The sequence below is a fragment of the Ixodes scapularis genome, unplaced genomic scaffold (assembly GCF_016920785.2).
Source record: "Ixodes scapularis isolate PalLabHiFi unplaced genomic scaffold, ASM1692078v2 PGA_scaffold13__105_contigs__length_92229423, whole genome shotgun sequence".
NCBI lineage: Eukaryota > Metazoa > Arthropoda > Arachnida > Ixodida > Ixodidae > Ixodes > Ixodes scapularis.
The window spans coordinates 31,321,475-31,336,749 of record NW_024609839.1 but is presented as its reverse complement, the minus strand read 5'-3'; the positions used below and the strand labels follow the sequence as shown (position 1 = coordinate 31,336,749).

The following is a 15,275-nucleotide window of genomic DNA, read 5'->3' as shown; positions in this document are numbered from 1 at the left end:
ACGGGCACCTCGGAAAGCGGACGCTACCTGATTTATGCTCCTTGCATTTTGTGGAAAGTGATTACATTGAGTTCGCAGATGTCAAAAAGGAAATCTCATACCATTTAATTCAGCGACGTGTCGTCCACAACATTTGTTTCTTATATTTTTTTTTGTTTGTTGTTTCTTCAGTAATAATTGTAAAAAAAAAAAGAAATGTAGACATCAAAAAATATTTGAAAAACTTTAAAAAAGTTCCTCCTTTCTGGCTGCTCGTCCACCTTCAAACATTTCCCCACTTCCCTTCAACTTTGTTCAATAAGACGCTATCAGTACATAAAATATTTCATTGACAGATTGCTTCGTCGACACCAAATTTTCATCGACAGCTAGTTTCGAAACACCTTGCAACATTCCGCTAAAAGCTTCTTTCTGCATACATCGCCTTGGCTGCCAGCATCCTGAGGGTAGCTTGGCTTGCCAAACCTTTGGCAGTTCCTCCAAGGCTTAGTGCAACCTCGGGCCCCCAACATTATATTACATTTTCCCCCACCGTAGAAAAGTGAAGCGAGGGTTCACCGTGTGTAACACGGTCCGGTTAGAAGCCTAGGATTAGGGCTTCGTAAATTAATTTTTCCTCAATTGGAGTTGCCTGGGTGGCCCCGCTATTACCATAAACTAGCGGGCAAGCGCGCACTCAAAATTTAGAGATAATCGCAAAAAAATGGGGGATGGGTGCTTGTTTGGTCATCGATTTTACATATCAATGTACTGTGCATATTTTCTCAGATCTTACGAATTTGGGTATGGGCGTTTAGTGTGGTATGGGCGGATGTGCGGTACTCTATGGTAGGATCGAGATGTTTTGGTGGCGCCCTCATCTGGCTCTAGTCCAAGACATCACAACCAGGATTTGCCTCGCTGTGACTAAAGGCACTACTGACTCCTGGGAAAGTAGCACCAAGCTCCCCATATGGCTGCCATTTTGGTTTATAGAAAGAGCAATTTTTCCTCCACCTCTCCATTCCTGATGACAGGTTACTTTCCAAAGACATTTCTTGAATACCAAGATTTCGCCATCCACACACCGGCAAAACAAGAGCCTCCACACCGCCACCTCATGCGGTGCTGGTGCTTGGCGGCATTGAAAAATAATTTTTCTTTCTTTAAATATGCAAAAATAACAATACCATAAAGGCCTGTTCACACTCTTGCGACCTCTTAAAACTGGGTTCCTCGAAACCTCTTACGAGGACACACTGGCGCCATCTATTGGGTAGCAGTGAAAACTTGGCGGTCCGGCATTATTTCCATTTCTCTCCTTTCTTTATTGGCTCAAAAAACTTTCGTCAATGTTATAAACGAGCCTTTCTTATAGGTATTATGCACATTTGACCTTGGAAATCCCGCAAAACCTTCGCTCTTGTGAAATGCAGTTCCAGGGTCACCACATAGATGGCACCAGCGTGTTCTCTCGTCTAGAGTGCCTTCATACACACGCGCTTTTGCTTGAGTGGTGACATCTCGGCCATTTTTCCGCTCAATTGTTTTTCATGCCTTTTGAAGTGCGCGCAATCCGGTGTCACTCAGCTCGAGCGCATAGCTTTGGCTAATGCATAGACGCCATTTTACCGCCCAAGTCATGCACCGAGTGCGCGAGAGCGTCACGCGCTGGCACATTCAGTGCAACAATGGATGTCTTCACCCTGAGACAGACAGACATGCAGGCCCCCTACTCTCGTCCTAGAAATTTTAAGAGGTTTTAACAAGTCTCGCCTCTCTCGGTCGTACTCGGTTGCAAGAGAGTGAACAGGCCTTAATTAGAGATCTGTGTGATTTGGTTCTTATTTCCGTCGATGAAAGCAAAATGTATCCAAATGAAGACGTCACGGGAAACCTTTGGCCAATTGCAAATTCCGACCACAGCTACGCTTTTGGTTGCGCACATCGGCAATAGTTCCGGATTACTTCCAACGAATTGAAGCCAGTAATGCAGTAGCAAAAAAATTATTTTGACGAAGAAACGTTGCAAGAGGAAACGAGTTTCAACGAAATGTCAGCATGGATGGAACTTGTCGATAAAAAGTTGTCCACGAAAAGCACTTCAACAAAAGTATACGGACCTGCAACGAACATCCCCTTCAACATACCGAGCCACTTGGAAAGACAAACACCTCTTCTGGTCATCCAGAATGGCCAAATGCACAAAAATGTAACTACGATCAAGTCCAAGGATGCAAACATGCATTTCAGAGCTAACCCTAAGCAACAAAACGAGACAGAACACTGCACAGAACACAGGCAGTTTCAAACGACTGCATTTGAGACCTTCATGTGTGTGTGCATGTTGTTCCACATACATATTTTTAATTCACATTACTGTTCTCGTGGACAATCTCCTGTGGCCTTTCAGTAGTACCTCGTAAAGAGTGCTCGTGCGCAACTTTGATCGCCGCTCAAGGTACTCGAACGCACGTGCGCCCATAGCTTCGACTGCGCAGCCACAGAAAGTTGCGTACAACTGTAAATCAAGGAACTCTGTCAAAGGAGCGAACCCCCACCTCCATCCCAAGGCCGCCACCAGTCATACGAAGCACCATCTAGAGGCCGTGCTTCAAAACCATATTTCTTACAGAAGCTCAATTAACAAAGTGCCATCCATACGTGTATCCTAAGGATCCAGTAAAGTTGCCTCGGTCTCGGGGACACGCAGTTTTGTCCAGTGCCTCGGAAAGCCGTGCGAACCGGTTTTGCAGCTCACCCCACTCACCTTGCTGCTGTCCTCGGTCTCGCTGTAACTCGGCAAACAGCAAACACTACCGTCCCAGAGAGCCAACCAGCACGTCGGAGAAACGCACCACTATAGCCTACCTCACCAGATGCACGCAGTGCCGTCAAAGCCACGGGCAGGAAAGAAAAAAGCCTCTTTCGTACGAATATTGAGCGACAGGCTAATCTCCAAGGGACGAGAACTCCTCGGACAGAAAAAAGAAAATCCGGGAAAAGAAGGAGTCCCTTCTTCTCCAACTGCTTGGGTTGTGCTCTCACCCCCCTACCGTTGACAAGGGCCAACCCATGCTTCGCCTCTGTCGCTTCGACGTTCTCTCTTTACCCAGTTACGGCGAAACAAAGTATAGTTAGGCCCCAAAGTGCACATCTACAGTTGGCGATAGGTTAGGAGGTCGGCAGATGCTCCGCTTCAAGTGCAAGCTTTTTATCTTCGATAACACTTTGTTGCATGCACTGCCAAAGCCCGGCAGAAAGCATCGAGCACATGCTGAAGGAGAAACTTACAGTAAATTCTTAACCTGTCGCCTACTATAAGACTAAAGAATGTCACTGCCCTGGATGTGCGGGTAAGCCAATGGTGATCTTTATCACCGTCGGCTCACCACGCCAGCAGAAGTGTATCGCTGCCGGCGAGTGCGGCAATCCTGCTGGAGCGGGTTTCGGAACGACTGCTGTGAAGTGGCAAAACAATAGCAGACCAAACCCCGTAGCCTCGTCAACTGCGAAAGAAAAAAAAGCCCACGCATATTTTTGAGCTCTTCCATACTACTTGTGGGTCACTTCTGAGGAGAACCTAGACCAAACCTTCTTTACGCTTAAAATTAAACATATTTATTGTACAAAGGAGAAATCGACCACGGCAATCGTGCGTGCGTAAAGAAAAAAAAAGAAAAAGTGCCGATGGATGTAACTATTTGAAATGATGTTCTTTATCGTGATGGAAATCTCTGTCTCCGTGTCTTTTTTTTCTTCCTTTTTATACAGGCACTCTTGGAGAGAATGGAAAATGATGAAAGACGGCAGCCTTAGCCGCTCTGAGGGGAGGGGGAAGGGGGGGTCGACGCTTGTTTCAGGGTTGCTGTTCTTCAGAAGGATGATCGCTTTTTCGTTGACGTCGAGCTGCCACTGCTGCTGCTCGATCGATGAGTAAGATTAGTTAAGGAAGCACGCATTAGTGTGGAGACAATTATGATTAAGATAAAAATTAACTAAAATCAATTAAAATCAAATTAATCAATAAAATCAACCCAGATGAAAATACATGTCCGGCATGACGAGTCGCACCACACCGGGTGGGCGGTGGCCACGCTTGGTTACTACCACAGCCACTCAATAAGTGACGCTTCAATGTAACGACACTTCACTTGTCTTGGTTCTTAAAATCGCTGATGCCAGTTATCTGAACCTTTCCCTGAAATCGCAGGAAAAGTTTTTCCGTCCCACAGAAATGCTGAAGTAGACTGCACAGAGCAAAAAAGCAACGTCATTCACCCTCTATTCCGGTCTGAAGGTGAGGTAAAGGCAGCGAAGTTACAAGCAACAAAAACATTTAACCCTTTGATGGTTGAATTGTTTCCCCAAAAGATGTTTCCTAGTGGCTCAGTTCTGTTTCCAAAGAAATAGCAAGGGCCAATGCGCAGGGTTTTTCTTAATTATTTAGTGGGATCATGTAAAGTACTTGCACACAGCTAAGTTTAGAAACATCAAATTAAAATATTGAAGGCAAAAAGTTGTCACCTTTTGCCATTCAGTTTTATTTTGGCGCATTCGCTTCCGCGACATTCCAGAGGCTTCAGATTCGTACACGGAGGTAGCTTACAGAGCTTTTCCGTCGCATGATGAGCTCTTATCCCCAGAATTTAATTTAGAAAAGCATTGGAAGTCTGAATCGGAAGGGCTGGTGCTGCCATGGGCACTACCACCAGAGCGGTCGGTGTGCAAAGTGTGCATCGAGTGAGCGGAGTGTCTAATTTGAAAACTACAAATAACCCAACAAAGCAAAACACCGTGTAAATATACCTTTAAGAGTTCGCCAAATATGTAACAGATAGCAACACCTCCGACGGCCGTACATGTACGGCGACGCACGTCAAAGGATTAATCTTTAAGTGAGCACGAGCGAGTTTTTTTTATTTTCACGTCAGAGGGTGATGGCAAGAGAGCGTCTTTTTTTCCACGTCCGAGAGTGAAAGGGAATGACCGAGTGAGCGCATTTGTGAGGAACTCCGGCGAGCCACACCGTCAAGACTCCGTTAACGACCAACGATGCCTCGAGGACCCCTGGACGAGCCGAGCGAAAGGATATTGCTTCTTGTCGTCCCGGTCGGCCCTGCGCTCTCGCAGCTTGGGGGACTCTCGCAGCTTGTCCTCTTCCTGAGGAGAGAGTGCGACCAGCTGGTCACGAGGGAGCCCCAGCAGCAGGGGCTGCTGCTCTCTCACCCTCCGGTACCGCTCCTTCTCCTTAGAGTCCTCCCCGTTGCGCTTGCTCGAGCTCTTCACTGCACGTGCAAAGGGCAGGCGCCGTTAGGAGACCGCTTTTCTTTCAGACACAATGAGAAACCGCAAAAGCCTCTGTTTTCGTGCGCAACGGCCATCTCAAACCAACCTAGATTACGCATGTTGGAGCAATTTAAGCTGGGAATGAATAGAAGAGTGTAAAAAGGTCACAGGGACAAGCGGAAGACACACACAAGCGCAGCGCTGTTTTATTGTCGTTTTATGTATTCATACTGTGTCTTCTTTACGTCCCTGTTTCTTTTTTTGTTTTTTGCACTGTTTTATTTAGTTTTATTATGCACAGACTCTTTCAACTGCTCAGCTTGCAAATTTCAAGCTGCCATATCCTGTTTCACTTAAAGCGTGAGCAAAACTGAAGCTACAAGCACGAGCATATTGCCTCGAACGATGCATGCGCTGCACAAGCGTGCGTGCCTGGCAGGGACGCCAAAGGCCCGTAGCTTGCTCTCGTGACTTGGAAGTGATATGAAGGGAACCTGCCACAGTTGGCGATTTGCCAGCTGTGCCAGGTACTTTCTCCCTATGAAGATGGTCACATGACCTCAAAATCCCTCTCGCCGGTAAGTTAGTCACCGAGCAAGATAGCTGCGGCGATTGGCAAACTGGCCCTGGAGAACGAAGTTTCTGGAACATTGTGTGAAAAGGTAGGTGTCTTCGAACGTTGTTGTTCTGAGAGTCTCAATTCCAACGGAGGCCTCGTGCCAGAGCATCTGACATTGTGCGTGCTTGCAAGTAAGATGCATCAGGGTGCACTGACGAGAATTGCCGGGAGTGCAACAACTTTCCCAGGAGCATGGAAGCCCCGGTTCGACCCACTCGTGCATCACGTTGGTTTTGCGTCCCATGAACTTTGAAGCACAAGTACTTTCGAGATGAAAGCCATTATTGGCGAGCAGGGATGGGCAGTATCTCAAATACAAGTATATTAAATACATATTTCACATACTTTGTGTATTTTGCATTTGTATCTAATTACAAATTGGGTAATGTATTTGACGTGTGTATTTAAATACTAAAACGTGGGTATTTCAACTACAATCGTAATAGAATACAATTTTGTGGGCAAAAATACATCCCTCAAGTTTATTGTCACTGCCCAGAGCAGGAAGAAAACTATGTTCTGCACCGAATGCAGTGTCTCTCAATCAAGCACAAGCGTTTAGTGACTTTGTGATTATGGTGCTAGTTCAGGGCAAGGATAGAGACGAAATTAACGTTCACAGGCAGACTGGCTAAATAAGTGCCTGTGACTACTTGTGATGCTTTCCAGCCTGATTTCCATCCATATTTTTGCCTGGAACATTCTAAATGCGCGGGTCATCCAGATTTTTGTAACTGGTGCGAGTTGCAACAATAAAAGATTCTCTAGCTAGTGCTGCGCGTCTTGGTCATCTCGGTTCTTTGTTGGTCTATACCAAAATGTAATCGACAAAAAAAGTTGCTTCAAGCTCTGTACTTTTTTCACCTATTACGTCAAAGCTGGTTACATTTTTTTGTGATTATATTTCTATTACGTTACTAGAGCCTCGCACACTAACCCCCGAGTGTGCGATGCAAAATTAAAATGAGATACCCAGAAACCCGTTGCAGGTGTCCTGAAGTCGCTGACGCAAATTTTGAGGAATGTATTTGGAAAAGTATTTGGAGGAGACCAAATGCATTTGGTTGTATTTGTATCTTGTACTTAAATGCTTTTTTGGAAATGTAATTAGATTTCTAATTAAATACATTTTTGACGAAGTATTTTGTATTTGTATTTCGATACATATTTGCATGCATTTTGCCCATCCCTGTTGGCAAGGTATCGCAACAGATCCCATGAGTGCTTCGGTAAGGAAGTGACGTCATGCGACACTAACGTCACGAGAAACGTTTCCCACTAAATTTAGTGAAGAAAATTCTTCGCTTAATTCAGCGGCGAAATTTCAACGTTACTACACGCAACACTGGCATCTTGTGAAACTAAATTCCCGCTAAATTTATTGAGATTTTAGTGGTGCGCAAGGTCGATCAACTAAATTTAAGTGCGGCAGCGGAACTGAGCGGGCAGCGCCTCGGCCGTCATCGGAGTTGATTTGCAGGACGTGGCAAGGAACTCACAATTTTTTAACAGGACCCCAAAACCCCCAGAACCTTGTTTGCATGTCCCCACATTTCCCCGCCAAACTTAGCGAGGAAATCGAATTTGTGTACAATTACACGGCAATTTATGTTGCGTCGCACATCATTGATTGTGCGGAGAGCACATTTCCCCTAAACTTAACGGAAAGATTGAAGTGGTCTACATATGCAAATTGAGGTCATGTGACGTCAATTTCCCCCCTAAATTAAGCCAGGAAATTAATGTGAGATGACACCACAACTCTGCATCAAGACCACGTCACATGACATCTGGTCATGCGGCACGGTGTCGCTGTGCCAAGTTGCGGTGGCACCCGACATGCCACGTGGCGCATTGTCACGCGACGCCATGTGACACCGCATCACGTGACATGACACCGAGACGTCAATGTAGTCTCCATTCCCTGAAACGACAGTCTAATGTCTTCCGAACAAATTAAAAATTCTGCGTTACGTGCATTGTTTGATTCTGGAGATAAAGGTAGCTGCCAATTCTTGTGTAGCTCACGTTGCACCTGCAAAAGTCACTATGGCCACAGATATGCGTTAAGCGTTGGAAAGTCCTAGACGGCTGCCACACAAATTGCACCCAGGGAAACTTGGGAGGTCGTGGTCCCACACAATTCTGTTTCGACGCACTTAGTCGTACTGGTTTTGCGCGCCGGTTGGGTGCATTCATCAGGAGCGCCGTCTCGTTGCTGTCGAGGAAAGCCAGACACAAATCCGACGCGCGCACACCACAAGAATGCACACACACACGAGGCTCCGCATCCTTCGCTCGCTCGCAAGGTCGGCCCAAATAACCCTACTAAGAGAACACATTCCACTCTCTTCATTTGCATTAGACACTGTGCCCACAGTGCCAGGTTGTCCCCTAGTGGAGTGGAAACCCCGCGACCGAGAGAACGCACGCACATCGTGCTCTCCAAGCTGTCGAGCTTTTGCACTGTGCAGAGGGAGAAGTCTGCTGCCAACGCACCGAGGAACCGGATTCACCGAGATGGCTGTCTCCTCCGTCTCATTGAGTGTCCGCAACAATGGATGGCGGCAGCCACCGCCTCCCACTTCAAAGGGGAAAACCCCAATGCTGCGCTCGTCCGGCTGTTCCGACTACGCCGATACCGTTGGCGTCAAAGCTATTAGATTTTTCACGGTGCATGGAGCACTGTGTGCATAGAAACCTCTTAAAATCTCTTACGACGGGAGACCACACCGGCGTCATCTATCGGCTGACCGCGGAGCCACTCGGCGGTTTCATAAATTTCCTATTATTCCGCGCATCTTTTTTTCTTTTTTTGGCTCGGAAATTTTTTGTTAATGTCATAAACAACCATTTGTAACAGTAAGTACTTACACTTGATACCGCAAATATTGCAAAACCTGCGCTCTAGTGAAACGCACTACTGGGGTCGCCTCAGTGCCGACTTGCCAATGTGTTTGCTCGTCGCGAGAGGTTTGAAAAAGTTTTAGGGTGCACGGGCCTGAGGAATTACGAGTGTACACCCGTAAAGGCACCTGAGAATCGCGGCATAAACAGTTGGCACACTCACCCCCGGCGTACATAAGCAGAAATCTGAAAGCGAAGCCAGTGACTCAGTTCACAACAGCAGCAATGCTTTGCCAACGAAGGAAGCGTGAAAACGATCCCAGATCTGCTTCCGTTAGCCACGCCCCCCCCCCCCCTCCCGCGAGATCCAGCGTGGCACGAGCAGGGCGCAACACGGCCGGGATGTCGCAGGACGGTAAGTTATGATGAATTGAGCTCGAGAGGGACGAGTTCAAACGTGAATTGTAAAGTCTGGTCACAATAACTAGTTAAGAGCCTCTCACATATACGAAAAGGAGTGTTTTCCTTAGTCCGATTAACATGCCCAATGCGTTCGGTTGAAACCGAAACCGGGAAATACTCGTCTGGTTCTCATTCCTGAGTGATCGTATACTGTAAACAACTAAATTTTCGCGAGGACCTAATTTTCGCGAATTTTGCGAATCGCATACAATTCGTGATAAATAGGTCCCACGAACAATTCGGGCAATATGTGAACGCTACGGAAGCTACACTCGTTTCGCAAAAATTAGAACCCGCGAATAATGTCAAATTTTCAGCTTTGGCCCGATTCGCGAAAATTTGAGCCCTTGAAACTTAAGTCGTTTACAGTATATGCCACCTTGATACAAAGAGGTGTGTGGACTCATGGAACGATTCCGTCATTTATATTCCTTTACTTAAAACATAAAAGAACTGGTTACGAGAGCTCTTTGGTGCCAGCGACTTCTAGTAACAAAAATGATTTTCGTAGCGACTACCTGTCTCACATGGTCGTTCCAGAAAAATATTTTAACGCAATAGCATTTACACTCAAAGTCTATGCTCGGGGGCATGCACACCGCTTTGATTGGAGCTCAATCTGAAAGAGGATACGTGCGCTCCTAGCTTGGACTGCATTACCACAAAAAGTTGCCCCCGAGTATACCGTAAAATACAGAGCATCCGCCCATCCCACAATGAGAACCCACCCTTCAATTTTGTAACATTCGAGAAATGCACGAGACATATCTTTACATATTGCTGACCTAATAAGTGCCCACCCCCAGTTTTACACGATTTTCACCAAATGTTTAGTGGGAGCTCGTTCGGGATTTTACGGTGGGCTAAACTAACTCAAACTTTAAGCAGAACTCACTCCCACTCATTGCAGAACTCCCTACCAAATGCAAAGCTGAACTCGCTCAAACTTAAAGTAGGACTCGCTCAAACCATACGCAGAACTCACTCCAACCCTACGCAGAACTCGTTCAAACTCTATGCGCAGAACTCGTTCAAAGTCAAAGCAGAACTCACTCAGACTTAAAGCAGAACTCAAGCTCAAAGCCAAACCCACTCCAACCGGGGCCCGTGGTCCCCCCTGCACTCACAGGCGTCCTCGTCCTTCTTGCGCTTGCCCTCGAGCGGGGGCTCGTCGGAGTGGTCCCGCTTGCGGCTGCCCTTCTTGGCCTTGCCCTTGTCCCCCGTGGCCGGGTCGTGGGAGTCCTTGGGGTGAGCCCACTTCTCAGAAGGGCGGTCCCCCCCTCCCCCGCGGTCCTCAGACTTCCCCTCGGGTTCCGAGACCTTGGGGCTCTGCGTGCCCCCGAGGCTACGGCCCCGGGGACTGCCTCCCACCTTGCCACTGCTGCTGCCGCCGCTGCTGCTGCCCCCGTCCACGCGCCGGCGCTTGTGGTCTCCGGGCGCTGCGTCCGACATCGCTTCTGTTTATTTATTTATTTGATAAGTGCCCAAAAACAGCATGATGCCTTCGGCATGGTGCACAAAAGGAAACGAAGCACAGTAAGTATGTGAAAATAGTTAAAAGAGACAAATAAATAAATGAACAAATAACGTATGTGACTGCATAATAGTACACGTTTGTGAGGCAGCCCTCTTGCAAGTGCCTAAAGCCAGACAAAAGCTCGCAAGCAGAGGTCCATTCACCCTTACTGTAACTGTAAGCGCAGACAGGCAAAATTCTGCCTCGTAAGATGATTAACGAATTGCTCATAGGTGAGCTCTTTTTAATAACCAGTGATCGTAAATTACGGATTCAATGAAACAGCAAAGCACCGTGTCTAGTCGCCACATTCGAGATCGCAGAGTTATGCTCCTGTACGCAAGCAGCCGTCCTGAACATGCTGGTTCAAACTTTGTAAAATTAATACGAAAGTATGTAAGAGGCACTACAACCACAATTTTTACTCTAACTGTAAGGGTAGGAGAACATTTTTTTCAATCTCGTAAAACAATTCACAAATTGTTCGCAGATGAGGTCTTTTTAATAACCATTGATTATCATTTCTGGATTCAATGAAACACCACAGCACTGTGTTCAGATGTTTTTTTAGTTCTTACATTAAACTATGTCTAAAAATAAGTCAAAAGAGTAAAGACAAAAACTCACAATAAGCGGCTTTCGACGCCAAAGCTGCTGAAGTATGTAAGCGGCACGTCACCGATAATGTTTACTGTAACCGTGAGGGCAGGCGGACAAACATTTTCCAGTCTCATAGAACAAATCAGAGATTTGCTCGTAGATGATGTCTTTTTATTACCCAGTGATTACCATTTCTGGATTCAATGGGACACCACAGCACACTGTTCAGATGTTTTAAGTTTACAATAAGTAGCTTCTGATACCAAAGTTGCCCGAGGCAAAAACTTTTCACCCAACTTCTCAGCAACACTGCCTTCCCATACGTCCGGTCGCAGTGGACGCTACGAGCCGTTTCAGGCAACCCAGCCGTGAACGTGGCACGCGACTACACCTCCTGCACATCACGGCGCTTTCTCTCGAATGTCACGGGAAACTCGCACGGCCTCGTAGCATCAGCTGCAGCCAGGTGCAAGGTGAAACAGACTCTCCCAACAAAAACGCCTCATTTCGACAAGATCAAACCCACCGTCCCCGGGCTCCAGCCAGTGGTCATTTTTGTGGACGTCTTCCTTGGAGGGCCTGACGTCCTGCTCGTGGAGGGAGGACAGCGAGCTGCCTTTGCGGTCGGTGGCGGCGCCCTTGTCGTGTCCGTCCCCGCTCCCGGACTCCTTGCTCAGCGACCTCCGAGGAAAAGCGGCCGTCGTGGCACTCTCCACAACCGCGCCAAAGCTGGGACACGGAACTCGTTACGCCGTGCACGCCACCCGCTACATGTGCCCAGCTTCGACGTCGCTTAGGCGGCCGTCGTGGGGGCCTCGCTGCTGAACGTATGTTCGGCAGCATGCTTTTCGCTCAATCAAATTTGTTTTTCTGGGCAAAAACAAGTAGTAGTGACCACCGGCACGCTGCAATGGCGTCACGTGCAAGCCATGCATTGACATGGTTCTTAGATTCCCCGGTGTGAAATTTTTTTGTCGTGCCACGGGAAAGTTTTTTCTAGAGACGAACTGAGCCAACAGAGGCGAACTGCCGACAATAGGGGTTGACCGGACCGCTCGGATAACCTAACGGGGAAATGTGTGCTCAGAGAAGTAGCCACGGAGAAAGCTGCTGGATTTGTCTGCTCTTTCGCGAGACTTATTAAAAAAGGATGGACTGAAAACAGCATCTAGACTTGAGACTTAGGGGTTACATTATTCCGTAATGAATAAAATGCCACATGATGGAAACTACATCTTTAAAATTTAGTGTTTTTAGTTGTTTTTTACTCTTACATGGATCAGCTCTGCTTGTGGTGACAAAGTAAATGGTTCGTCTGAGGATCACACTGTTAGTTTGTGGTCAATTAGTTTCTCAACGCTCATGAAGAACTTGAGCGCAAGCGTGCTCGAGGCAACAAAAAAAAAGTCTCAATTCTGAGCAGAGACAATCTTGACTGATGAACGTCCAGTCGAGAATTGCGTCTACGTCACGTGAGACCGTGCACTTACCTGCTGGACTCCCTGCGGGTGGCGGACGAACTACTGGACGATGTCATCTTGGACGACGACGACGAAGAGGAAGACTGGACGAGACCTCCGCCGCTGCTCGACAGCTTCCCGGAAGAATTGCCGGACAGTGCTGGTGACGAGTTGGACTCCCTCACGGAGTCTCCCCGCTTCTCCTTGGCACCATCTTTGAAACAAAAGAAACAAAGAATTGCCCAACTCTTCAACAAGTGGGCAGTCTAAATGCGTAGCATTTATAGGCCCGCCCGCCGCGACCCCCCGACATCACGGTGTCGTGTGACGGCATCATGACACATGACGTTAGTGTGACATGACATCGTAATGTCCCATGACATTGCAGCATCGTGTAAAAAAAATTAAAATTGGCTGCAGAAACCACTATTGTTGGTTGTCTATGAATTACGATAGCATACGTCATGTTTACCTCCTTTTGTTACGAGGCCATGGACGACATCTAGGACGACGTCTAGGACAACCTCTAAGGCGACCTTAAGGACGAAGTTTAAAACGACTTCAAGGAGAACCGTTAAAGGGGCCCTGCAAGGACTTTTTTACTGGTTTTTAATTTGCACCGATCCTGAGCGCACTGAGCGTAGTAACTTAATGAAACTTTCCTTTTCTCGAATTTCGCTTTATTTTAAAATTTATAGGCAAATTAAAATGACAAAAACAAGCAAAAAATAACTTCCTTCATGACTTCCTTGGTTGCTTGAGTGGCCGTGAACTAGAAACGGGGGTAGTGAGCTCAGCGAGCAGTCACGGCTACCGCACTCTGTGTCCACGGCTCGAGAGGGCGCCACTAAAGCATGTTCTAGCTAGGATCTATGAAGGGGGCAGCCAGGGCAGCTCGCATTGCATTTGCTGCGCGATTAAACACTAATTCGGCATGACACTTCATTGGCCACAAACGACAGCAAGCACGGGTTAAAGATCAGTTCAAAACGGGAGCCACTTCGCGCTGCCATACCGCCAAAAGGCTAAACCGCAAGCCAAAGCTGCTGAGTATGTCGCCGCTCCTTCTGCAGCCAGTCTTCTTTCCTCAAAAGGGCGCACGACCAACCCCTTCTAAGTCCAAACTGAAACTGATAAGAGCATAGGAAACAGTGCGCAAAACAGACGAGGACGAAGAAACAAACGTGACGAGCGCTGCGCTTCTTACGTGTGCTTCTTCGTCGTCATCCGTTTTTCGCGCTGTTTCCTACGATGAATTCCCACCAACGCGCCCAACTATTAATACTTCTATGATAGCTGGAAAGGTTGCCGCAATCTACGAGCGACGGCGGAAATCATACTGGTTGTGTGCTTGCCGCAGTCGCTTATAGATGGCGGTAGCTGTCCAGGCAGGTTTGTGTCGACGTACCGGACACGATCCTGGGGAACCTAGCCCTTAACACCTTCGCTGTAAAAACTATGGGGAATAAAAGAACATTGTTAGAGATTCTGTGAAAAGGTACTCGTACTTGAAGTACATTGTGCCCAATGTACTTACTACTTTACTTGAAGTACATAACCTCTTACTTACTTTGTACTTCAAGTACTTTTTCGGATGTACTTTATCCAACACTAGACAAAAAGACCCAAGAGTTTCCTCTCTTACTGTTTCAGCACCACAGTCAGTACCGACTGTTGTGGACACTGCAACATTACTGTCGAGTCTCCATACCAGGCACGGGTATGAAAACGCTAGGTGCTGGCCTTATAAATGCTACGCATTTAAAAAGGTTGCGTACGTCTTATTGCTAAAAGAAAATTAAGCAGTTTCGTGTTAATCCACAGCACAGTCACAGCTATAGCTGCGACAAGACACCACGAAGTCATTGGAAATCAGTGTTGCGTGCACAAACTGTGGGGTGCGTGAACAAAAGTGTTAGGAACAAAATAAACATCTGACCATTTCATTCCGAACACTTTTGTTTCTTTTTTTGTCCCGGACAGCGTGAAAGTGCGTCTTCCAGCTTGAGCTCTTGGCACTGACGGTGCCACAATGGCATTTTGTTATCGGCTATTTTTATTTCCCAGAGAGTGCACGCAGTCGGCATCGGGTACTACAAAAACTTCAAGTTTAAAGTGGGTTGTTAATGGCATGGCGTATCTCAATGGTAACGCCTTTGCTTCGAACATGGCGGACCTAGGTTCGATTGCTGTGGGCGGCAAGTAAATCTTTTTCGGGGATTCGGCAACGTCGATGACGGACGCCATACATCACCAGCTACAATATCAACAATGACAACTACTACAACATCAACCATGGATGTCATTTCCAGTAATCGGAAGAACCGAAAGCAGCTATCGCTGTAAAAGGGGGGGGGGGGGGGATAAAGAATTGAAGGGTTCATCTCGAAGAATGGGACATTCCTTGTTTTGAAAGGGAATAAAAAAGGAGAAAAAAGAATAAGGATCACCAAAAAAGAGGTCAGCGAGGCTGCACAAATTTATGAGCAGCAAAAATCAGTCC

General features: G+C 47.1%; 1 protein-coding gene across 16 annotated transcripts in view; it reads right to left on the bottom strand.

Annotated features, from left to right (window-relative positions):
• Window positions 1–3,577: 3,577 nt before the first annotated feature.
• Window positions 3,578–15,275, bottom strand: part of LOC8029916 (THO complex subunit 2) — a 70,830-nt gene continuing 59,132 nt past the window's right edge. For 4 of the 16 annotated variants that reach the window (XM_042289841.1, XM_042289834.1, XM_042289840.1 and 1 more), the window contains 6 exons: window positions 12,803–12,986; window positions 11,839–12,041; window positions 10,324–10,635; window positions 5,209–5,267; window positions 5,075–5,142; window positions 3,578–3,915 (listed from right to left, as the gene is read on the bottom strand). In XM_042289841.1, the coding sequence (XP_042145775.1) occupies window positions 3,855–3,915; window positions 5,075–5,142; window positions 5,209–5,267; window positions 10,324–10,635; window positions 11,839–12,041; window positions 12,803–12,986 (887 nt within the window). In that variant the 3' untranslated portion in view covers window positions 3,578–3,854. Of the gene's footprint in view, window positions 3,916–5,074; window positions 5,268–10,323; window positions 10,636–11,838; window positions 12,042–12,802; window positions 12,987–15,275 lie in introns of all 16 variants that reach the window. The other 12 variants (XM_042289843.1, XM_042289837.1, XM_042289842.1 and 9 more) reach the window with 6 other exon arrangements.